Raw genomic sequence first — 24,588 nt, forward strand, 5'->3', positions numbered from 1 at the left:
CTCGATCAGAAATTATAATGTTGTAAATGCGAGTTTTTAACTGTTCTCATGTATATCAAAACTACATACAAAAAGAAAAACAATAAATTAACAGATAAGTTTATTTATATTTCATCTATTGGTAAAGAGTGTAGACCCAACTAGGAAATATATTCAGGTTTACACAAACAACTATAATTCATAAAGATCTTTAATTTAAAAAACCAGTGTCGAAACTCAAAAACCCACAATTAGATTTATCTTGTAGATTTTGTAGATTTACATCTAGTTATAATATATAACCAATAATTTCCACTTTCAATTTAATTTTTTTACTTCATAAATAAATAATTAACTGATTGTTAGACAATTTAACACAGCAACAGTAGATTACAGATATCACGTATTAAATTCCTGTATGTTTAGAACATTCCAGAACTAATTCACTGCTAAGAGAGTCTTTCTATCTGAAGGAATTATTATGACGGGTTAGCACTATTCGTCAGTCGTCGTCAGAGAGTGGTTCATATCGTGGGTCCGAGGCCGTGGCGCTATTAGCAGCTGGTGGCGGCCTTGTTGCTTGTCCGGGTGATGATCTTGGAGGAAGTTGTTGTCCCATTCTGTATCCCTGATATAAATTTGGATCAGCATGTGGGGCTGGGGACTCGGTTTTGTGTGAATGTGCAGAATCTGGCCGAGCAGTCTCATCTATAACCATTTCACCAGATCCGGGAGAATCCGGCATATCATTACCGGCAGTCGCTTCATCCGGTTTGTATCTCTTTCTGAGAGATTCCATTCCAACGTCAGCAGCTGGGGAGCCTCGGGTCTCTATTTCCAGAGGTCGTTTGTTAGGAGGTCCCATTGAGACTCCAGAAGGTGTTGGAGATTTTCCAGTTTCAGCTCCCTTATCATTCTTCATAACCTCAGCAATTTTGTTTTTTACATAATCAAAGACGACCCCACTACTCTTAGCTGCAGCTGGGTCAACTTCATGAGGCTTGCGCTGAGCAGCCGCAAAATATCTAACCATAGGTTCAGCTCCCGGGTAATTGTAATTAGGAGTAGACCTAGGGGGATCACTGCCTGGAGGAGATATTGCCTCCAACATAGGTCGACCAGGAGGTTTATCCGGTCTGGGAGAAGCATTCTGTGCAACCCGAATGATCTGTCTCTCATCAGAGAGTTGGGCAACGCCTCCACTAGGTGGGCGAGGAAGACTTCCTTGACTGGGAGGGCGTGGCATAAAGTTAGGATCTGAATACTGTTTACGCTTCCAATATTCCAAGGATTCCGCCTGGGTAGAGGGACCAGGATAAGGTGATGTTCTATGCTTTTGAGCCTCTTCCTTAAACATGTTTTCATGCTCAGGATGAGAGTTGGTCATTGCTGGTGAGCTGCGCATCGGCATTGACCTGTCCTCCCCTTCTGTCTTAACGCTTGGGCTCCGACTTGTCTTCTTACTCGGAGACTCCTTACCATCCATGAAGGATTGAGGTGGTGGGCGTGAAGGCATGGAGTAGGAAGCTACGCTAGCGGCAGCAGAACTCATAGGAGTATTTGAGAACTGGACGGGGGGATTCTTGTTGATTTGATTGGTCACAATCATATCAATTAGACGCTTGGTTGTCATACTTTGATCCAATGCTTTGTATGCAGCAGAGGTTTTGGGGTCCATACGATTAGGATCAGGCATAACATTAAAAGAATCCCTTCCCACCCTGCTCCTGTCATCAAATTTTCCAACCCTGTTGTCATAACCAGCTTTAGCTAAATCTTGGGACATACGTGCTGAACTTGGACCACCTATCTCAGTTCTGGTGACAGTCAGTGAAGGATTTCCTCTATGATCATTTTCCCGCATTTTAGCCTGCTGACTTGCTATTTCTGCAAAGTTGGTCAGATTGGTTGTTGGGTATTCCGGTCTGGATGTGGGCATAGCAGGTTGCTTAGTGATTGATACTTCAGGCTGTCTGGATATTGTATGAATCTCAACTGAGCTCCTGGGAAGTCCACTGGTAATAGATCCAGGTCTGGGTGAGGGTACAGATGATGGTGGTCCTGTATGCCCTCTACTGGGTGGAAGGGTACGGGGTGGAGAACTTCTACCAGTCTCTCGGCCCGTAGGCATGGATACCGGATAAGCAGAGAAAGCTTGCCTAGCTCTTGGATCCATAGCTGCTCTATGATCTAGTCTTGGATCATGAAGATCTGCCCTAGGGTCTCCACGAGGAGGTTCTCTAGAGGGCATGTCAGCTTTAGGATCAGTTCTAATTCCACTGTAGGGATTTGATGGGACAACCATCCTCTGCGATCCATAGGATCTAGGATCAAATCTGGGTTCATTTTTCATATCAACAACAAGAACATCTCTGCCTCGGTTATCAATGCTGCGAGGAAAAACTCCTCTTAGTTCATCATTCTGATCCTTTCTTGGTAATGTTTGAGCAATTTTATAATCATTTTCTATCACACTTCTTGAACTGCTACCTCTAGAATCATGGCTTGGAGGACGAGCATAAGCAGAGTATGCTGATGCCTTCTTATGCATATCCATCATAGTTTGCTGATGAGATCTTGTTTGCTCCGGGGTGTATGCAGCAGCAGTGCGGCGATCAGTGTACACTGGAGTTCCACTGGTGAGCGAACCCCTAGGATTTTGATGAGATTTCATCTGATTAAGATCAAACCTGCCGGTTGAATGTTGTGGGAGCGGAGGTATAGGTTGACCCCGTGTTATAGATCCAGATCCTTCCATTCTACCAGCATGAGATGGAGGTGGGGGGATGGGAGCAGAGCGAAGAATATCCTGACGAGGATCGGGTCTATGCATCTTATGACTTGGTGAGTGTATAGACCGACCATTATACATCTCTTGTAACTTCAGGTTTCCTATAGCCATGCAATCTTTATGCGTAGTTTTGTCCTTGTCACCATGAGCTTCTGGAGGCTTTTCTCCCCTAGAGGCTGGAGTAGGAACAAAACCAGGAGCTCCTCGGTTATGATTCTCAACATATGAAGTTCTAAAAACCGGTTCACTAGGACCAGGATGTGGAGATGGTGAAGAACGATCACGTTTAGTTGTTGTGAGGTTGAGAACAACTTCTTCAGCGTGTGTTGGAGCAGAGGTGGCGATTTGACCATGACTAAGACCACCCTGAGATCTTACATCAAACTCCTGACTGGGTAAACCAAGGGTTGGCTTTCCATAGATTCCATGTCCTTGAAGCATTGGAGGATCTTGAATCAGATCCTTGATCGTAGAAACTTCTCCGGTTCTATGCTGAGTAGAAGGTTTACTCAGGGTCTGATCTATGACTGTGTTCATGATATCCTTGACATAAATTGTTTTTGTCATAGGCCCGGCACCGGCCTGAGAAGCCGGAGAAGGGGTAACCGTGACTGGGAACACTTTCCCTTGAACCCGTCCTGCTCCTCGATCCTGCTCCAGGGTCTCATCAGCACTAATCGTAGCAGCACTATCATATCCCTCCTCAGCTTTCTTTCCAGCTTCATCAGACTTAGTAGCTGCAGTTTGGGTAATAGGAACTGCAGGAGTTTCAGGAGCTTTTAGATCTTAAAAATAAATAAAATTAAAAATCAAACATTTTTTAGTATTAAAGACTGTAGAGTGTAGACCGAACTTAAGTGACTTTTAATTTAAGACAGAGTAGCATGCCCATTTCACTTCAGTACCCTTCAAATCTTTGCCTGTGATCAATGGGAGAGGTCGTTTTTCCATCTAAAGAGTGTTAAACTCGGTACATTTTTCGATCTTGAAAGTTACTTATAATAAAGATAAAGAGGATAAAGAAACCATACCTAGAATTTGTTTCTTTAAGATATTTCACTCAAACAACCGTTTAAAAGGTACAGTAGTGAACAGGCGTTTTTTATTATCATTATTAGAATGTCGTTTACAGTCCCTTACAGATGTTAAGAATGTTCTTAATTGTTAATTTACCTTTGTTCTGGTCCTGATTCTTGTCCTGGTTGTTCTCGTCCTCACAAGAGGACGTACTGCTTCCAGACTCCTCGTCCGACGACAAGGACGGCTTCTCCGAACCTTGAGGACGGTTTGCCTGAAAAAATAGAATGGTCATATATGAATAAGAAATTTGAGCATTCTTCTAAAAAAATTCCTTTGTGAGGATTTTAGGATTTTTTGTTTTTGTTTCATATTAACAACAAATATAATCCTTAAGAATTAAATTAGCCTTTTAAGTCAAATATTATCAATTATATTTTCGTAACTCTGAAAAAACAGAAAAATAGACACTAAATTACCTTTTTATACTCTTGAACAATTTTATCAAGATTTTCCTTCTTCCGCATACTGTAGAAGTACTTCTTGCATTGGTCGCCTCGCTTCTCCGGGATGAGGGCGGCCACCTTGTCCCAATGACTTCCATGCTGTCGAAGACCCTGCTTCAAGAGATCAACCTCCGCCTCGGTCCAGTTAACCTCCTCCTTATCCGCCTTACGTTCTCCCTCCTCCAACTGTCCTATCCGCTTGTTTATCCGACCGAAGCAGGTTGTACAAACTTGCTTTGTACCAGATGGTATTTCTAAAATAAAAATCTAATTTTAAATGGATCTTAAAATAGTATAAGATTTATTTCATTTTCATGTAAGTTCTAATAAAATTGATTAAAAGTCAACTTTTACAATTTTTAATTAAAAATTTGATCATTCTTTTGATTTTTGTTTTTAGAATTCACAAAATAAACTTACGTAGTTCTGTAATGAGGTTGTCCTTAGTAGCTTGAGGAAGTTCCTTCCATTTATGTGGAAGATGCCGCAATTTTTTCCCTTTCCCAGCAGTTGAGCAGGACAGGAGGGGACACTTACTCCGCAGGGTTTTACACCAACAGTTGTTGCAGACGCGCGAGTTTTCCGTTACCTCCTCCTCTTTGAGACCAAGTTGACCTGCACGCTCTTTAGGTACTGCGCGCGAACTGTCCACCGTCGTCTTGCACACAACACAGGGATGGGGACCGCATTTGACTAAAATAACAAAATATTAAAAATGGAAAAAAAATTTCTGCAAGATTAACATGTAATAATGTTTATTGTATCCGCCCCCCCCCCCGTACAATATGTTTTATCTTCAGTATTAAATATAAATGAAATTAGGTTCTTTTCTTTATCTTTCATCAAACAAAGAGGGAATTAAGGGAGGGAGGGATATAGTTAGTAAAATGGGCCGGGGGTCTACTGAGAATAGTATTTTGTGTGGACAAAAAGGTTCAAAAGCAAAGTTAGCTATTCTTGTTTTTTAGCTTTGAATTTGGCAGCAGGTAATAGTAACGATTAACACCCGTTATACAGTTAAATGAATATTCACTTTGCTTCCAGAATCTATATATACACGTTGCTTGCTTGCTTGCCTGTCTGTCTGTATCCAATAAACGTCAAAACGGCTGAACCGATCGGGCCAAAATTTGGTGCGGGACCTCGCATGACCCCAGGAAAGGTTTATGAATGTTTAAAATTAAAAAATATTGTGCTCAAAAGTTTTTTTTTTTTATGAAAATGCGCGAAAAAATATTATGAAATCCGCTAACTTTTTTTTATACTGCTCACAGATAAAGCCACATTTAAAAGTTGAAATAGAAGATGGGCCAAAAGCCTGGTATGTCTAAATTCTAGAAGCAAAGCGAAGAAGGAATATTACGCTAGGATTCACAGCTAAATTTGTTTGACAAGCATGGAAGCCATTTACAGCTCTGCTCTTCTCCAATTTAATTTTGTGAACTGTCCCGTTTATAGTCCATAAATATACTGTAAAACTAAAATTCAGTCCTGTGCTTCAATTGAACTTGATTTTTCAGTGATATATATAAAGTAAAAACTTTAAAATATTTAATATAACAAAACATACCAATGGTACAATCCGTGCAGTCCCTCACAAAAACCGACCCTTTTTGCAAATTTTTTATTTTAAAAAGCAAGGAATGTAAAACATAAATTACATTTTTCGACTTTTTTAATAATAAAATATATACTTCTTACCTTTGAGCAAAAAATCTAAATGTTTTTTTTCAAGTTTATTTAAAAATGTTATATTTAAAAAATGGGAAATTTTTTTGAATGAAAAATTGTTCCTTTGACAGGACCAAGGAAAATTTTACAGTGCTTGCAGTCATCTAATCAATAAGAGATATTTTAATCATTTTTATCCCTGAATAGACAGATTTCACAATTTTTCTGAAATATCCAGCTTTTAATCTTCACCTTTTATAAAGGGATTGACTCAAAATCGTAACCCTTAGATATTTCAAAATATGAATTCTGTTTGATCAAATAATCTATGTTTGAAATATCAAGGTGTACACCATTATAAGTTAGAAAATTTGACTTTGTTGCAAAGACTCACTTCCTGTATGTATGTTTTCATTAAATCGTCATCTTTTTTATCAATATACGGCAATTTAGATGTCACAGTTCTCCCATTTTATTATCTCATCTATTTTTCGTAAATTTAAAGAAAATGAGTTTTTGCGGAACTGAAATTTTCCAATCCCTATATCTTACAACCTGAAAGTCTAAATCATAGACTATTTTATCTAACGGAATTTAAAGTTTGAAACATCAAAAAGTATACGACATCGGGTTGCAAAAGTACAGGGATTATAAAATCAGGGTTTATGACAAAAACCCTGATTTTGTTGGGTTTTACGGTTGAAAAATAAAAGAAATAGCCCAACGTATGCTGTTTTGCCATTGTTAGTTTTAGATTTCTCAGTTTAGAATGAGTAAAATATCCCTATTGTTATGGTATTGCTCCAATCATAGAGATAAATCTGAGATCTTACACAGTTCTTGATCTGAAACATAATATTTATATATATTTAGAAAAAAAATCAAATCATGATTTGTATATATTGTAAATCTCTTTTTTGATTGAATAATAAATTGATTATATTTATATTTCAGTCTTGAAACTTCACATTTTATTAAAGGAAAATTATACTAAACATAATGTTTCACGCTTCATGACGATCCTCAGTAGTCAAAATTACGTGGACAGTCCCTTTAAGATGGAAAGTCAATAATGTCGATATTTCCTTTATAAACAATTAATACCTGGAATTGCTGTCCATTTATTGACCCTGGTCCTCTGAACACCTCCCCTTCTCCTTTAAAATGTGTCCTTTGTAAAACTTTTAAATTCATTTTAAATTCGTTTTAATGTAATAATATTAATTATTTCTTTTTCATATTTGGTTATGTTGCGTAATGCAGAAACTATGCAGATAAAATGCTGAATTTTCATAGATTTAGGGGATTGTACAGTGTACCGTGTACGTACACTATACATATAATTTCAAGCGACCCCAAGAGCCAGATTCCCTTTCACAAAGTCACCTTACAGAAATTCCACACTTAAAATATATTAATTTTAGATAAAGTGATAACCAAAAAGACCCGGAATTAATTTATGATTAATTAGACGACTTTACAATCGAATTTTACAAATATGATTTGTGTAACGATAATAACAAAAAAATGCCCTATTCCTGTCCATTCCGAAATGTGGTCTGCCTTTATTGTACGTTTCGTTTAAAATTACCAGAAATATATATGTAAAGTCGTCTGATTAGCCGTGAATTTTGGTTATGACTGTAGAAAAACAAGAAAATCTGTGTCATTTTTTTAGCTATAAAACGGGTTAAAAGGGTTGTACATTGTAAATCGAACATGGAATTCTTTAAAAAAAAAGATTCACTTAAAATAACTCTTTGATTTTACCTTTAGAATCTATTGTATATTTAGAAAGATCTGATTCTGTTTTTAAATCCCAGCTGTATTGTTTCCGTTCTATTGATAAACAATCATTAAATATTAAACAAAGAACATTTTTATTTCAGTTTTTTTACTACCAATAAAGTTTATCATAAAATAGGAGAAAGTAATTTTTTCATAAATTATATGTAAGGTAAATATATAAGGTAAATTAAAACAAAGAACCAACAAAATTTGCTACATTTCTTCTTGAGGTTTTATCTTAAAAATCTCAGGTGTTTTTTTTTTAATTTGATTTGTTCCTCCTGGTGGTTTATCAGTCTCATCAATATCTTCAGAAGACGACCTTTAAAATAATTTTGTGTTAGTCAAATAGATTATCAATTCAAGTACAATAGGTGGCAATGGAACAAAGAAAAAATATACTTTTTACTTTCTTACAAATTTCCGGGGGCGTCCAACCAAACTGTTCAAGGAAGGGGGGGGGGGGGGTAGAAGGGCGCATGCATCCCCTCCAATGTCAAATATTTTGAATTCTATCCAACCCTTACCTTGAACAAACACCGCTGATGTTGCAACCCATATTGATCTAAAATTAAAAAATTTGAATGGAAACAGTAAACTATTTTTTAAATTAAAATTATCTTTCATGTTTTCAAATATCTCATTTATCTAAAAAGCTATATACATATATACTTATAAGAAAGGGTTGAAATAATCATATTACACCAATCAAGTTTGCTTCTTTTACTCTTGTGTGTAGCAAAAGAGGATACGAAGTCGCAAAAACGTCACAGAAATCTGGCTATTAGTTATTACCACCCATCCCTATCTAGTACAACATACTTATAGATATTAAAAAATTATATTTGTGTTTAGTTCCGGAGTAGTATATTTTATACGTATAGAATGGTTCCGTTTATTTAACTATCAAATTTAAGCTTTACCTGGTTTACCTTTCCACCCTCCTTCTTAGACAAATATAAACGAAGGGCTTATAATTGAAAATTAAACATGTAGCGCGGCGTCGATTTACAAATCTCTAGTTTTAAAAATGTATTAATAAATGCGACGTGCAGAAACCGAAACATTAACCCTTTGTGACTATATTAACCTTCCCTAACTAAGAATAGTATAATCACGGAAGGTTCAACTGGAGGGGTGGAGGTGGTCAAGAAGTGCTATGGGGGTGGGGGGATAGTTTTAAATCCGAGATAAGTAAAAACATTTTACTTATTCTGATTTCTGTGTTTCCTGGGATTCAGTTAACAAAAGTCTAAAATCCCAAACGTAAAGACGACTTTTAGATTAAAAGAAAGAACATTTAGATTTCCTTTATTTCAACTTGGATGCATTTAAGAGAATGCATTCTCACTCACAAAGAATAAGATTTCAAAGACTTTACAACTATTTAGACTGTCTATTTTTATATATTTATGATTCCCTGCGACGTAAACGTGTTTTTTCTTTGTCCAATCAAAGGCTACTAAAAGTCTAAATTTAAGGCAGAAGGCTTAACCAAGGGGAGGAAGGCCAGCCACAACAACTTCTTGTCCGAGCCACATTCTCCTCATTTCCTCGTCCGAACTACCTCGAAATCCTCGTCCTTCATTTATTTTCTGTTGAACAAATCTGGCCAAGTTAGGGCATAAAATATGGATAGACTAAAGTATTGCAATGATTAAATTATGTTTAAATCTTTAGAGACATGAGAATGATGTCAAACTTTATTTAGGTAAAATTTAAAACTCTTCTGCCTCCGTAATGGCCTACCTTCGCGATATGAAATAAATAGCAAAATATTTGGCATACCTATGCCAACCATTTTCCCCATGAAACCACCCGGAAAAAAATCTATGGTTTTCACTATAATTAAGAAAAAAGATTAAGGGAATCATTAATATAAGAAAACGAACAGTATATATTTCGTATAGTCGTCTCTGAAGTCTCAACCTTTTTGAGTAACCCTGTATGATGACTTAAATGTCGTCCTCCTGGTCTACAGTTATGCAAGTTTCATTGAATAAGTTTATTCATGAAAAAGAGGTGTACCCCCCTAAGAAGAGCACAGGCAGGCGGCCATGAGCCACATGCACCACTATTTCCTCTTCCGGGCCACATAATAACTTTTTACTCTTCCGGCAGACATGAGCCACCACTATTTCCTCTTCCGTACCACCACATTTGATTCTTCCGGGTAAAACTACTTTTATGATATATTTAGGGCCATTAAAGTGTGATTTTCAAAAATCCAGCCACATCACGCAAAAAATATATTTAAATCTTTATATTAAAGTGATTCCTCTTAATGTAAACTGCAAAACTGTTTTTCTGAAAATCTAAATTCTGATTTTCATAAAAAAAATGGCTTATTTTTGAGAGCAATATGAATATTAACCATGACACACCATAAAATACACTTTAGTTTGGAAGGGTACCCTTGTGTGAAAATGTGCAATGTGTTAAGAGAAAATTGCTAAAAATTGTTTATTTTTTTTGATAAAATCTGTAACGCGTAAGTCATGACACTAAATATTGTGATTTTAATAATATTTTCTTATTCTTCAGACTACTCTGAACAATTTTTCAGACTACGAAAAATTACTTAGTTTACCCACAAAATCTAAAACAAACGACCTCTTTTTTAAATATTAATAGTTTATTCTTATGTAGAATTTAAAAAATGGTTTGAGTTGTGCTTTTTTTGCGTGACGCGGCTGGATTTTTAAAAATCACACTTTACAGGTCCTAAATGTACATGTAAATGGCTCATGGCTGCCGGAAGAGAAAAAAAGCTAATATTTGAATCGGAAGAGGAAATAGTCTTATATTCTACTGTCATAATTAGTTATTTTACACGTACATAATTAAAATTATGGCCAAAGAAAATAGAATATATTAAAGTGGAATTTACTCGAAAAAAGTGTAAAACGGCCATTTTGTTGTACTGTTTCCATACTGCAGGTTTACTTCATTTCAGAATAAGCTTCCATAAAAATAAATTTGATGTTTTTATTTAGTAAAAAACATAATTTTTAATTTGAGGTAATCAAACAGTAAAACCAATTGAATTTTAAATTCATAACTTTTATACAGTGGGATTCATAAAACTGTGAAATGGAAGGAAAACATTTCAATATAAGATGGGCACGAAGCGCCCTAAAAGCTTAAAACAATTATTTAAAACAAGATATTACTTGCAGTATACAAAAGAGTCTGAAGCAAAAAAGAGTAACAATTTTGTAGGTATTTACTTTTATTAAAATAATGATTTCAATTCACCTATAGCAAACACACACGTTTAAAGTTATTTAACAACTGTATAAAACAAAGAAATTGGAATTGTATTAGTGTGATGTACTGCGTAGAATTTGTGAACATTTACATGAATTGTACACTTTTAACTCCCTTTTAGGCTCAAAGTGACTGACAAAATTCATACCCAGGGTTTTTTTTAAATTTCACTATAATATATTCTATTCTCTTTGACTAAGGACAAAACAATTTTCATTCTTCGAATCGTCATATTTTACGAGTTTCAGACCTAGCTAGCGATGAATTAATTATTTGAACAATCTCAGTTTCAGGTCGTCTTTGAAGTCTATTCCAATTTATAGTTACCCCTCTATGTGCAAAATGTTGTCTCCGATAGAAGATTGGTTAGATATTAACGATTTAGACACGTGATAACTTCTTTTACCCAGCATTTTGTAATTCAAATCAAATCAGTCTTCTAGGGCCGTCCTAACTCCTACTTCCATACTTCAAATTCAAGATAACTTTACGAAATCAAATTGTTACTTTTGACGTTTTCTTTATTTTTTCCCCTTAAATATATTTAAAAATTAAAAGTAAAGAATAGAATTGTACTTTCAAAGAAACATTATACTTTTCTATACCGCCTATATTTAAAACGGACCAAATATACGTGTCTTAAAACTAATGTGAGCTAGAGGGTATTCCGCGAAACGTTACAATAAAAAGTAACCTCTTTATATATAGGATATGATTAAAATGCTTCATCTGAAAAAGTTTGTCAACAAATTATACCGTTTAAGTATTAAATATAAATGAAATTAGGTTCTTTTCTTTATCTTTCATCAAACAAAGAGGGAATTAAGTTTAATACATTAGTGGAAAGTCTTTTAATATATATTTTTCAGAAGAGTACTACGACAAAACTAGTTTTTAGTAACGGAATGTGCCATATCTTCATAACTTTAAGTTATGATTTGGGTGGCAGTACAAATTTTCCGACTTCTTGTCTACACAGAAACAAATATAACAGATAATTAAATTTTGACTGATCCTAGCCCTTATTTTTTTCAAATTCCTCAAAATTTACAAGAAGCATTGCGTCTTCCATATGTATGAATGCAATCCAAGTAACTTGTTTTTCAAATTAAAAATTATTTCGTAGGTTAACCTATCGTGATTGGAGTGCTAAAATGTTTGTCATAACCCCCCCCCCCCCTTTTCCTAAATCCTGAAAAGAAATGGTCTGTCAGTGAAGGGAATTTTATGAATTGAAATCTGAAAAAGTTGTGTGGAACATATGTTTGCTCTCCAATTCCATGATTAATATAATGTTTACACAAGAGTTCGGTCTAAATTTGATTCATATGAAGTAGGTTTAGGGTCCACCAATATATAGGGAGTCCAGGGTCCATAAAAATGTAGGGAGTCCAGAGTCCATCATATAGGTGCATACATATTTACTAGATTTAATTCCAAGTTAACAAAAGTTTTAGCTCAAAATTTGCAAAGATGCTTCAGCTTGATAATTCCTTTCTTTAAACACATTGTTAGCTTTACATGTCCAGAGGATCTAAAAAATATTATATTTTTTTCCCGGGTCGAGTAAGTATCTTTATGTGGTATTCCCGGGCCCGGCAAGAATTAATTATAAGATGAGTGGGTCCTCTATTTACTCAGCTACATCTTATATCCTTTTATCATATCAACTTTTTCATACTCGTCGGGATATGAACTAAAGTCGGGACCGGGAATTTTTTTCGGGATATTTACTGGAAATTTAGATTTTTGGTATCAATTTCAGGACGGGAGTTTTAAGTTCGGGATGGGAGTTTTTAAGTTTCGTAAATCATTTTCGGGACTAAAATTTTTAATTTTGGAAATTAATTTTAACTTTTTAAGTTTCAAGGCGAGGGTCTTTGTTTAGAGGTACTGACTTAATTTTATATTTCGAGATAGATTTTATACAGCCTTCATAGTTATTTTTTTTGGATATATATTTAATTCTAGTAATTCGACTTGAGAGATAAGGCTTCATTAGTATGTTTGATTATGGACACATGTTATGCAAATACTATGGAATTAGAATTAACTATATAATTGCCATTTAAATTCAGTAGAAGAAAATATTTGAGAGCAAAATATAAATTTTATTCATGTCGAGGCGAACCACAACCAAAATAAGGATTGTATTTTAGAATATGGAGATTTATGATAAAATGCTGATTCGCTAATTTTTTATTTCTTCGACTTTTATGAACTAATCTCTACATATGTCCGCCCATTCGGTCCAGCAGTTCGGCTAGCTATAGCTGACATATATATATATAATGGATCGTTAGCATTGAATCTCTACTATTCTAGGCTGTAGACTGGATAGAGAGAACAGAAACTGGTGGAACATTTGTCTCAGCATCTCATGNATTACAACAAATTCCCCCATTTTCTAGCTTGAAAAGTGATTCATTACAACAAATTCCCCCATTTTCTAGCTTGAAAAGTGATTCATTACAACAAAGTCCCCCATTTTTTAGCTTGAAAAGTGATTCATTGCAACAAATTCCCCCATTTTCAAGCTTGAAAAGTGATTCATTACAACAAATTCCCCCATTTTTTAGCTTGAAAAGTGATTCATTACAACAAATTCCCCCATTTTCTAGCTTGAAAAATGATTCATTACAACAAATTCCTCTATTTTCTAGCTTGAAAAGTGATTCATTACAACAAATTCCCCCATTTTCTAGCTTGAAAAGTGATTCATTAAAACAAATTCCCCCATTTTTTAGACCAAAGGTCACTTTTAAGAAAACCCAAAATTAAAATGAATCAAAATAAAAATGAGAAACGTGAACAGCTCATCAACTTAAAAAAACCTCTACAATACAAGTACTAAATACTTAATGTTGGAACATGTGCACAATATAATAATAGATCAAGGTTTCTCTTTCAAATTTTCCTCGGCAAATAATTTTCTTTATTGGATTCATGTGAAATTCATCAGTCGGACTCTGGTTTAGTTTACTTAACAGATTCGCTTGAGTTTAGATCCCTGAGGGCTCTAGGAACTAGAGGAACTAGGAGCAGGGTTAGATATTCTTCACAGGGGTTAAAACCTAGAGTTAACACCAGGGGATTAAGGATAAACAAAACCTAGGATTTTACTCAAAACTTCATGAATACATTCTTGATTCTTATTCATCCCTATTCATCCCTTTTCATCCTGGGTATATATGAAGAAGATTGAAATGAAAAGCTTCAGTTCTGAGTTCCATATCAACCATTCACATTTATGCATATATCAAGATTTAATAGTTCTTCAGCTGTCCTTATTGATACTTCTTGATAAAAAAATAGCTTACTAAGAATATTTTTGTAGAAAATAATGCTTCACTCCGAAATACCGATTACACCAGAAGAAGTCAATGGTAAAATTATGAATTTAATAAATAAGAAATTTAAAGAAATTTAATATTAAAAGTTTTATATAAAAAATGTACTATAGAAAGATTGCTGGCCGCAGCAAACCATTCTTCATACTTAAACAATCTGTGGGCTCATCCAACCCTCCCTCCCGTCAGCCCCGAGGTTATATTTAAACAAAAACTACGGTCTTAAAATAATCTGATATCTAATTAACATTTTTCAGGTGTTTTCCAACCTTCTCTCATGCCTTCACACTGGTCACATGACATTATCTCATTCTAACGTTTTTGAGGTTAGTTAATTTAGTCTTAAAATTAATACTTTCTTTTTTATAAGAAAACATTTGTTCTTGTTATTTCAAGGATTTAATATTAAGATATTCTGGTATGCTCAAGTGTTCCAATTCCCAACCGCAGTTCTTCAATGTCAACAATATATTCAAAATCACAGTAAATTTTTCCCACCCCCCTCCTTAACCCTTGGTCATTCTCCATCAGCCCTCTCATCCCTCCTCCAACCCCAGACCAAACCAATTCTGCAAACAAGACCAATTGAGTTAAGTCCTTCCACCCCATTGGATCCTCTCCACATTTTGAATCACAGGTAAAAAATAGTGACTGTTTAAACAACCAAAATAGAGTTCATTTAAAAATTGGCGTCAGTTGAAAACATGGCGTCTTTAACCCAACATGGCGTCATTAAAACAAAATTGCGACTATTTAAACAAAAACAGTGACCATTAAAAGCAAAATAGCTATACAATTCACACAAAATAGACAATTATACTTTTGATGTAAAGGAAGGATATTTTTCCCTATCCAGTACCTCAACCGTCGCAAGCCTGGAGCGCAAACAGTGCCAATTCAAGGTGAGTTAAGAATTAAAAAAAAATAAACTTTTGAATTTAAACCAATTATTTTTCTTAGAATTATTCGTCCGACACCAAGCCGCCTTCTGCCAATGTACAGCCGACTGACTGATACTACAGTCCATGGACTACAAAACCATTTGAATCTTTCAGTCCAAGATGAAGTCCATGGACTTTCTTGTCTTCCTGTCACAATCAGTCAACAGATGGCAAAACCAATGGTAAACAGTATAATTGATATTTTTAAATATATCACTTTTAAAAAATCATCTAAATATGTGTATATTTACAGGAAATCACTGAACCTCAGAAAGCAGGTGATCTTTTATTTATTTATAATTGGTTGATTTGTATCCAATAAACATCATTACAGCTAGACCGACAAGGTTCCAATTTTTTAGTGATTGCGTAGAAAACGTTGATATTTTTTTTTGAAAACAAAACAAAAATCCGTGAAATGTAAAAGGAAAAAAGAGCGGTTTAAAAACAACTAATAAAAGCTGAAAGGGGCACGAAGCGACCTGAATGACTTGTATTCTAAATATTTCCCTAATTTAGATTCTAGTACTGAGAATGAGAATAAACCCCTGGCGTCTGTCGAGAAACCATTGGCAAGAGAAAAAAGTAAATATATATACAGTAAATATTGTTAATATATATTCAATATCTGCACACAATAGATATTACTTTCTACAAAACTTATTTTTACCCGTTTGAAATGAATCCCGTCAATTTACAAACATGAACCCTGTGGTTGATACAGAAAACCAATAGTATCGACCAACTGCGGAAATAATCCTACAACCCCTTTAAAAAGTTGGCACCCTTCAAACTTAACCAAATATTCTAGGTTTATCAAATATTGTGGAAACAGAAGGGAATATTATGTCTGAACAGAATGCAGGAACTGGTTACAAAAAAATACCTTTTTTTGTATTAATTCAACCGAATACAACTTATAAAACCCATTTTGTTGTTTAAAAATTCTACAAGCTTGTAACCAGTGCCGACTCCTAGCTGCCTGCGATGGGCCAGTCAAATTCCACAGGATTTTTAACCAGTTCTTTAACATAGAGCAAAATCAGAACACACGAGGTAGGAATCAAAGAAACTGTAGAGGGGCATCCACGATTCACAAATTAACCTTTTTAACATTGAAAATTTTCAATTGAAAATACCGGATTTCGTCACATTTTCAGATATAAAAACAAGGATATCTATTTTTATGCTCAGCGAAAGTTTTACAGGGTACCGATGTGAATCGGGTATAGTCTTAAAAGAGTTCACGATCATCAAACAAATAATTTAAGCTTTTTTTTAGATAAAACCCAAGAGGAAGAAATTTCAGTTGATGATCAAGAAAATGAAACCGGTAGCAATTAATTTGTTTAAGGAAGAAAAAATATAAATTTTTAAAACATAATTTGTAGGAGAAACTTATACGTGTGTGTTCTGCAACCACGTGTTCAAATCCCATTATTGTTATCAGAAACACAAGGAAACCATACTTTCTTCAAAATATTAAATTCAGACTATGATAATAACATAATAAGATAAAAATAACCCATATTTACGAAATCTTGTATATTATGCAGTTAAATGAATGGTTTCTGATGCAGAGAAGACATATTAATCCAGTTTATGAAGAACTACAGGAAAAAGAGATTACTTCAAACCTATCCGGTAAATATATAAAATCAAGCATACCCAATGTTACCCAGAATTATAACTTTTAATTTAATTATAATAACTTTTTAAAAACTTCAGAATTTAAAAATAAATATTTTCTTCTAGTTCTTAAGGACACGAATGTACAGTACTACCCATGTAAGCAGTGCGGGGCCAAGTTCCCTTCCTACTACTTTGTTCATAAACACAAGAAAATGTGGCACACCACAGGTGCAGTACACTGAAATAATAGAGCAGTACGCTTACACAATAGTGCAGTACACTTATAAACTACTGAAGTACACTTACAAACTACAACTTATACTTATACTTACCCAACTAATGTAATACACAAACCAAAACTATTATCAGTAAACAAAAATGATTTTCTAATTGTTATTTTAATTTTAGAGAACGCATCAGATCATAGCTCAGAAGACGACCAAACAACATTTCAACAACCTGGAACCTCTAAACAATGATATTGGAACCTGGAACCTCTGAACAATAATATTGGAACCTGGAACTTCTCAACAATAATATTGGAACCTGGAACCTCTAAACAATAATACTGGAACCTGGAACTTCTAAACAATAATATTGGAACCTGGAACTTCTAAACAATAATATTGGAACCTGGAACTTCTAAACAATAATATTTGAACCTGGAACCTCTAAGCAATAATATTGGAACCTGGAACCTCTGAACAATAATATTGGAACCTGGAACCTCTAAACAATAATATTGGAACCTGGAACCTCTAAACAATAATATTGGAACCTCTAACAGTAGTTTTGGAACCTTAATTTCGATTCTGGATTCTGGAAATCTCAAGCAATAATCTTTGAACCTTCGTAAAATCGGCGAAATGGAACAATCTTTCAATAATTTTATTTGAACCTTGGAACGATTTTTAGAACCGCTATTAGAAATCCTGGAACCTTTTAAGATGAGAAAAAAACTGAATTCAAGAAACCTAGAACCAGAACTAAAACAGTACAAATCTAGAACCTGTAGAAAACCTAAATACTTAATCCTAAAAATCATTAGTAGAAATAAAGAAGAAATTTTTGTATTCTCTGAAATTATTTTCAGGCTAGATTAGATTTTAAAAATAATCTGCTTCGTTTGTTTCTTTTCCCCTGGATTTAAACTATTCCCCCACTTAACAAATCCATGAAATTTGCTGAGCTCGCAGAAAGTTGTAAAAGTTTGTGAAATGACGTCAAATATTTAAGGATTCAAGGATCGGCAGTTAATGCATAATTAAATAATATCGATGTTAGAAATGTTAAAAAAATATGTTATTATCAATTTTTCTTGAACAGAGCTTGAAACAATTTAAGCGGAATTTGTTATTTTTCATGAAAAATAAGAAAATTAAATTCCCTGATAAATAAAACCCGGAGGGTTGTAGTGTAGTGTGAAGAGAAAATTGAAAATCATGTTGTCATCCTCTGTGCAAAAATAAACGAGTCATCGTTGCGTACTTTTATATACAAGTATACGCACTTTTAAAGGATAGTCAAAGTTAGACCCAGTTTTAACCAGATTCTAGTTCTTATCAATTAGTATTCTTCCCAGTGGAGTGGTATGACTTTACTAGTACAGGGTCACCCACAAAGGATGAGGTTTTAGAGGGGCATGTACGGAATTTGTAGTGTTTGTTTTCTTATATTTATGAATCTCTGAAACTTTCAACTTATTTCTTTCTTTTCCAAATTAAAAGATTATTTTCCAATGCTTAATATATTCAAGGGATCTATGTGAGTTTTAGGCCGTCTTTACAGTCTCATTCGTTGGGGGTAACCCTGTAATTTTATAACGAAAATAAAATCTCTGTGTCCGACATCAGTTTAAGATGACTGTTTCGTGACAAAAATCCCCATTACCCTCTTCTATATTAATCAAGAATATTTTCTTTTAAGCAAAATTCAACAAAGATATTTTGGACAAGTACACTTTAACTAATTATATAATAAAGGGTATTAATATATAATAAGGTAGGTAATGTTTACTTAATAAAAACATCATATAGTTAGATCAAACAACTATTATACCAAATCTAATAAAAACATCATATAGTTAGATCAAACAACTATTATACCAAATCTAATAAAAACATCATATAGTTAGATCAAACAACTATTACACCAAATCTAATGTTCTTTTTAGATAAGATGGGTCCCACTGCATAAATTAATCAGGGGGATGAAAAATTTAACATCAAAAGGCGAGTTTTTTTCATCTTTTTGATACTTTTTCCCTAAAAATATATTTTTCCAATAGACCGAAAACCAAACAAAAAAATCAGACAGGAGGGAAAAAGGTTTTTCAAGGAATATTACACCCCTGGTGTAGTTTAAGTTGACTAACCTGATTGAACCGTATCCTCGTCATCCGAGGATTCATCAACCTTCTTCTCTCTTCCACCTTTACGTCCTTTTCCTCCGTCCTTCTCACTAAACAAATGAAAAAATAATCAAAATTTTGCTAAAATAAAATCATGAAAATTTAAAGATTTCGATTTTTTAAAATACTTAGTAACGTTCTGCGCTTTGTCCAAATTCAGTTTTAAGTTTTCTTAGTCAAGAATTTTTTTCTAAGGGACAAAAATGAAGTGATTTTTACAGAAGATAATTTTTAAAAAAATGCATCTGACAGAAATAATTTTTTCTAAAATTAAACTTGAAAAAAACAAAGCACTCAAATTTTTTATTAGGTTTACTTAGGACTGAACTTTAGAGAAAATGAAAAATAAAATTCTCAACTTTCCATTTTTGGAATAATTAAAACTCAGAACCTTCTTTAAAAAAAAAAATTTTCCTATTACCTTAAATTCTCTTCTACCAAGTCCTTATCCAGTTTACTAGAGGGTTGGGGAGTATTAGATCTACTGTTCACTTTTCCATCTCCATCCTTCTCCTGGACAAAATTAATCGTAAAAAATACAAGAAAAAAATATGAGAAGGTTTAACCACCTTTCGCCAATATTTATTAGAAGAATATAAATATTTCAGAATTTAATGAAAAAATAGGCTTTGCTTATTTTTCCCGTGACAATTTTTAGGTTTAAATGCTGCTTTAAAAGTCGCCATTCTATCTTCGTACATTATGCTTCTAAGAATTTTGCAGATTTATCTATGAACACAAAAAATATTAATATATTTTGTTGACAAAAATGTTAAATTTCGGCCGGCTGAAGTTACATAAATATCCACAAAAAATTGAGCTTGTGGGTTTTACTACTTTATATAGATATGATTACCTGTAATCCTTGTACTGTACGGCGGGTGACAACGCCAGGAACGTTGGGTGCGATAACTTCGCCGGTGGGATTGTTGGGGCGCCGGGTTCTGGTTCCGCCTTTCGTTCTTGACTTACGCAACAGCTGTTTATAGTTTTCCGTCTTCTTTGAGAGATAGTAGTACTGTACACAGTCCGGGACGGACTTACGCTCCAGGTACTGCGCAATCACGAAGAAGTTCTTTGGATGCTGCAAGTACTTTTCCCTTAACAAAATATTATTAGTTTTTGTGTAACCTTTTTATTTTACACGGGTTACGCAAATTGAGATTTTGCTACTGGGAGCTTTAATTATACTCCTTAATAACAAGTCTGGTTAGCTGGTATTAAGTATCCAAACTCGTAGGAAAGACGTTAATTCTTTCGATTGAATCTGGATCTAGTGTTAGCATCAAGGGAGCTCAGAACAGTCAGGTTCTTATACAACTCTCTCCAGTTTCTTGTGGCTGAACAGAACCCTGTGTGGAATAACATGACAGTACACCCTACTTGTCTTTAATTTAATTGTTAGTGATTGAGATTAATAGTTAATGATATTGAGAAAAAAAAACGATAATTCAAAATTAGAGGGGTCTCTGATGAAACCTGTAAAAATGGATCCGGATATGTTTTAGCTTAAAAATGTTTATTAACGAATTTCGTTTAAATCAAATATTTTCTTCTTTTCAATTTTTGTTGTTGTTAAAACTCTATTTTCTATTGGAAGATCAGGGTTTTACAAATCATTTGCAAGTTTTTTTTTAAATCTTTTGAATTAAATTCGCGATTTTATCACAAATCCGTGATTTTACATAAATTTTGCGCTGTATCTAAAACACAGCTAAAAATCCGCCAAATATGAGCGGTGAGAATTGGCAATAGTAAAAACGGAATGATTGTCGTCTTCGAGCACGTTCTTTGAATGCTGCAATGATTTAGTATTTATAACTGGCTATAACTATATATTTTGGACACAAAGGAACTAAAAATGATATATTCGCCAGTCATTTTCCTGTTCATTTGCCAACCCTGTATTTTCTCTATTTTCTTTGTGCTGGAGTATAGTGTAAACTGATCCCTCTAGTGGAACCACTTTACAACTAATAGAATCAAATACTCAAACATGAATACTCTTTAGTACTTTACCCAGGCTCAAGTACTTCTGGTTAAAACAGATTAAACAAACTTCACTTTCTAAATATATTTTAATTGGGAGAGATTTTTTTCATCCCCCCCCCACACACACATTTAACCGAATAACAGTATTGTTTAAAGGGATGTCCACGTAATGTCAAGCAGTCCTTAATTTATGAAGTTAAATGCACATTGTGACATGTTCAGTGTTCACTTTTAACCTTTTTCTGATTTATGATGAGAAAGATATTGTTGATTTTGTGTATTTCCTGTTATATTTTAACAATTAACATCCTTGTTTCTGCAGAAGACAAATTTGAAGAAAAATAAAGAAAATGTTGAAACACTTTTAAGAATTACAAACCTGAAGGTTTCTTTTTCTGCGTCCGTCCACATATTGACGAACTTCCGTTCGCTGTAGATTAGCATTGGGTCCGGTATATGACCGTTGTTGTTGGTAAACTTTCGCCGGCGGTCCTCCGGCGGTAGCAAGGGTGGCGGTATGACGGCGTAGGAATGCATTTTCTTCTCTTCCATCTTGAAAATATTAAAAATTTAGAAAATCTTAAATATTTAGAAAATCATTTAAGAAGAAAAACTTCTTAAAAGCTTTGAAGTTTTAATTTCAGAGAAATATTTTCTCAAAAAAAACTTTTACTCCAAAGATTTTCGATCAAAATAATACAACACTTGAAATTTTTCTTTTTCTGTTTTGCAGGTAAAATTATATAAAAAAACTTAAAATCTTATCTCTTGAGAAAGTATTTAAAGTAAAAGTTTAGAAATCTTTTCCTTTCAAAAATGTTTTTGTTCTTATAACGATTCATGGAAGAAATTAACTAAATTTTTTTTTAATTTCCACAATGGATAGCTTTTCTTATAATATCCCGTTCTGTTCAAAAACGATTAAGAATAAATCGTTCCATTTAAAGATTTATCCAATTCCACTAATGGATATACCGTTCCATTTAAGGATATACCGTTCCATTGAAGGATATATTGTTCCATTAAAGAATATCTTGATCCGTTAATACTATTCCTACCTCATGTTCCTGTATTCTATCAATAACATCCTGGAACTCCTGATCAGAACGAACTGTTCCTCGAGTTCCCAATCGTTCATTCCGTTCCTAGAAAATAAAATATTGTTAGATCTTCATTCATATTATTTCATCATATCTACTAAATTTAGAAGATTTTTAAGAATTGTTTATTGTTTATTTTTCAACGAGTCAGGTTTCTTTCCTGTAACACAGAGTGACTTGTAACTACAGTCGATGTACTTTAAACAGGTGAATAAATTTTTTTTGAACTTTAAACAGCTGTTGCCTTAAACAAATTTTAATATAATGTAGACGTACAGATCTTGTAATTGTACCGTAGACAGCTGTTTTTAGTCAACAACTGTTATCGCACTGTAAACAGCTATCATTGGACTGTTAATACATGTTATTGCTGTACAGAATACAATTGTCATTGTACTGTAAATTGATGTCATTGTACTTCAAATAGTTGTTTTGTACTTAAAAAAGGTGTTCTGTTTTGTTCAGTACACATCTGATTTTTCCTTAACAATATTATATCATGAATGACAACGGAAAATATACAGTGTGCACATTGTAGATAAAAAAATATCAAATATATGATTTTACTTGTTTTATAATCTTACTTAAGAGAGATTATCGGCGGAATTTTAACATTAAGAATTTTTATTTCTTTGTGAACTGTCATCAATTACCAATGATAACCTTCGAACCAAAACATGGCAAAACTTTAGTAAACCTTCTTTTCTGAAGAAACCCAAAAGCAAAGATTTTAAAATAGAAGACAGAAAAGCGCATTTGTTTCAATAATCTTTAAATAGTTAGTTATGGTCCGCCGGCTTACAAAAATACCTGACAGTCCCTTTAAGATAGTGCACAGTGTACTGCAATAAATTATGTACCTTATCTTCACGTTGCTTCCTAAGCTCTGGGAACATTTTCTCATACATTTCTCTACTCTTTCCTTCTCTCTCCTTCTTCTTTTTACTATTTTCGGCTCTATCAACCTTCTTCGTCCATACACTCGTCAGCTTGCAGTACGTTACTGTCATGTACCTAAACATTGAAACTTTGTAAATTCGCAATAAAAATTCAAATAAATTTCTTCAAAATAAATTTCAACGTACAAGCTTATGACAGTTGTATACATTGAAATTAAACTCTTAGAGAAAAGGGAAATATACACAAACATTCGATAATTCTAACATGGGTGAAAATGGTTTAAATTGTTGTGTCATAAAAAAACGTTAAACCGTGCAATTTATTCTTAAGTTTACTGAGAACAAAAAGACGAAAAAAGAGTTTATTTTATCAAAAAATGTTTCCTCCAAAACTATAAAAATCAGATCATAAATAATATGTCAGATTCATAAAAATAGAGCATATTTGTCAAAATTATTTTCCATGAATACGCTTGAAAATCTGTTAAATATGATAAATCCAGCAAAATATTACAATTTGAGATGTACTTTCATATACAATACGACCGGTTCCTAAAATAATTGAATTAAAATTTTGCCAAATTTACGTTCACACACAAATCTTTTTTATCTTCATTTTTTTCAATTAACAAATAATGCAGGAAATGCTTTAATATTGTATCAGTTATTATTTTTCTCGAATAAATAGAAGTGTTTTTCGTTACTTTTGTTATCAACATTTTAGGCTGGAAAAACAAGTTGTTTTTAAGCTAAATAGATAGTTTTCTTCAATACAAGTATAATTTGACAGTTTAAACCCTATAATGCATATTAAAACAGAACTATTCCTCAGATAGGGAGAACTCAGTAAATATAGAAGTAGGAAGACGAGATTAAGAACGAAAGGCATTAATATACAATACACAAAACAGTTTTAATGCTGCACTGCTGGATAATTTGACATTTCGAAAGACAGTTTTGGAGCTACAGCTTATTAAGTTAAACAACGTTCAGGGTGGCCAAAACTTTTTTGAACACATCCGTACAAAAATCCGTACATTTTCAGAAGAAATCCGTACAATCCGTACAATTTTCGAAAAACAATCCGTACAATCCGTACAATTTTTTTTTTTAAAAATCCGTACAATCCGTACATTTTTTTAAACCAATCCGTACATTTTTTTAAAAATCCGTACATTTTTTTAAAAAATCTGTACAATCAGTACAATTTTCGAAAAAAATCCCATTTTTGAAAAAAAAACA

At 33.6% G+C, this 24,588-nt stretch overlaps 2 protein-coding genes across 2 annotated transcripts in view; one reads left to right on the forward strand and one right to left on the reverse strand.

Moving 5' to 3' along the window:
* Nucleotides 1-474: 474 nt before the first annotated feature.
* LOC111703916 (nuclear receptor corepressor 1) overlaps nt 475-24,588 on the reverse strand; it is a 35,455-nt gene continuing 11,341 nt past the window's right edge. The window contains exons 9-18 of the mRNA XM_023476002.1: nt 23,308-23,461; nt 22,406-22,492; nt 21,727-21,899; nt 20,212-20,455; nt 19,777-19,868; nt 19,320-19,405; nt 4,714-4,986; nt 4,267-4,547; nt 3,944-4,061; nt 475-3,555 (exon numbers count right to left, since the gene is read on the reverse strand). Of these exons, the coding sequence (XP_023331770.1) occupies nt 482-3,555; nt 3,944-4,061; nt 4,267-4,547; nt 4,714-4,986; nt 19,320-19,405; nt 19,777-19,868; nt 20,212-20,455; nt 21,727-21,899; nt 22,406-22,492; nt 23,308-23,461 (4,582 nt within the window). The 3' untranslated portion in view covers nt 475-481. The remainder of the gene's footprint in view (nt 3,556-3,943; nt 4,062-4,266; nt 4,548-4,713; nt 4,987-19,319; nt 19,406-19,776; nt 19,869-20,211; nt 20,456-21,726; nt 21,900-22,405; nt 22,493-23,307; nt 23,462-24,588) is intronic.
* LOC111703917 (uncharacterized) lies at nt 13,822-18,018 on the forward strand. The gene is made up of 15 exons (XM_023476004.1): nt 13,822-14,408; nt 14,486-14,568; nt 14,630-14,698; nt 14,783-15,009; nt 15,206-15,274; nt 15,333-15,495; nt 15,567-15,591; nt 15,833-15,898; nt 16,125-16,178; nt 16,292-16,369; nt 16,596-16,646; nt 16,705-16,772; nt 16,894-16,957; nt 17,069-17,173; nt 17,354-18,018. Exons 1-15 carry the CDS (start codon nt 14,366-14,368, stop codon nt 17,422-17,424), a joined length of 1,236 nt encoding a protein of 411 aa, XP_023331772.1. The 5' UTR covers nt 13,822-14,365; the 3' UTR covers nt 17,425-18,018.

This window comes from Eurytemora carolleeae, unplaced genomic scaffold, assembly GCF_000591075.1.
Source record: "Eurytemora carolleeae unplaced genomic scaffold, Eaff_2.0 scaffold528, whole genome shotgun sequence".
In the NCBI taxonomy this organism is placed as follows: domain Eukaryota; kingdom Metazoa; phylum Arthropoda; class Copepoda; order Calanoida; family Temoridae; genus Eurytemora; species Eurytemora carolleeae.

Coding starts and splice junctions, on each gene's coding strand:
- LOC111703917 (XM_023476004.1), top strand. CDS start 14,366: ATGCTTCACTCCGAAATACCGATTACACCAGAAGAAGTCAATG. Junction 16,179..16,291: donor TATGTCTGAACAGAATGCAG/GAACTGGTTACA, acceptor GCCGACTCCTAG/CTGCCTGCGATGGGCCAGTC. Junction 17,174..17,353: donor GAAAATGTGGCACACCACAG/GTGCAGTACACT, acceptor TTTTAATTTTAG/AGAACGCATCAGATCATAGC.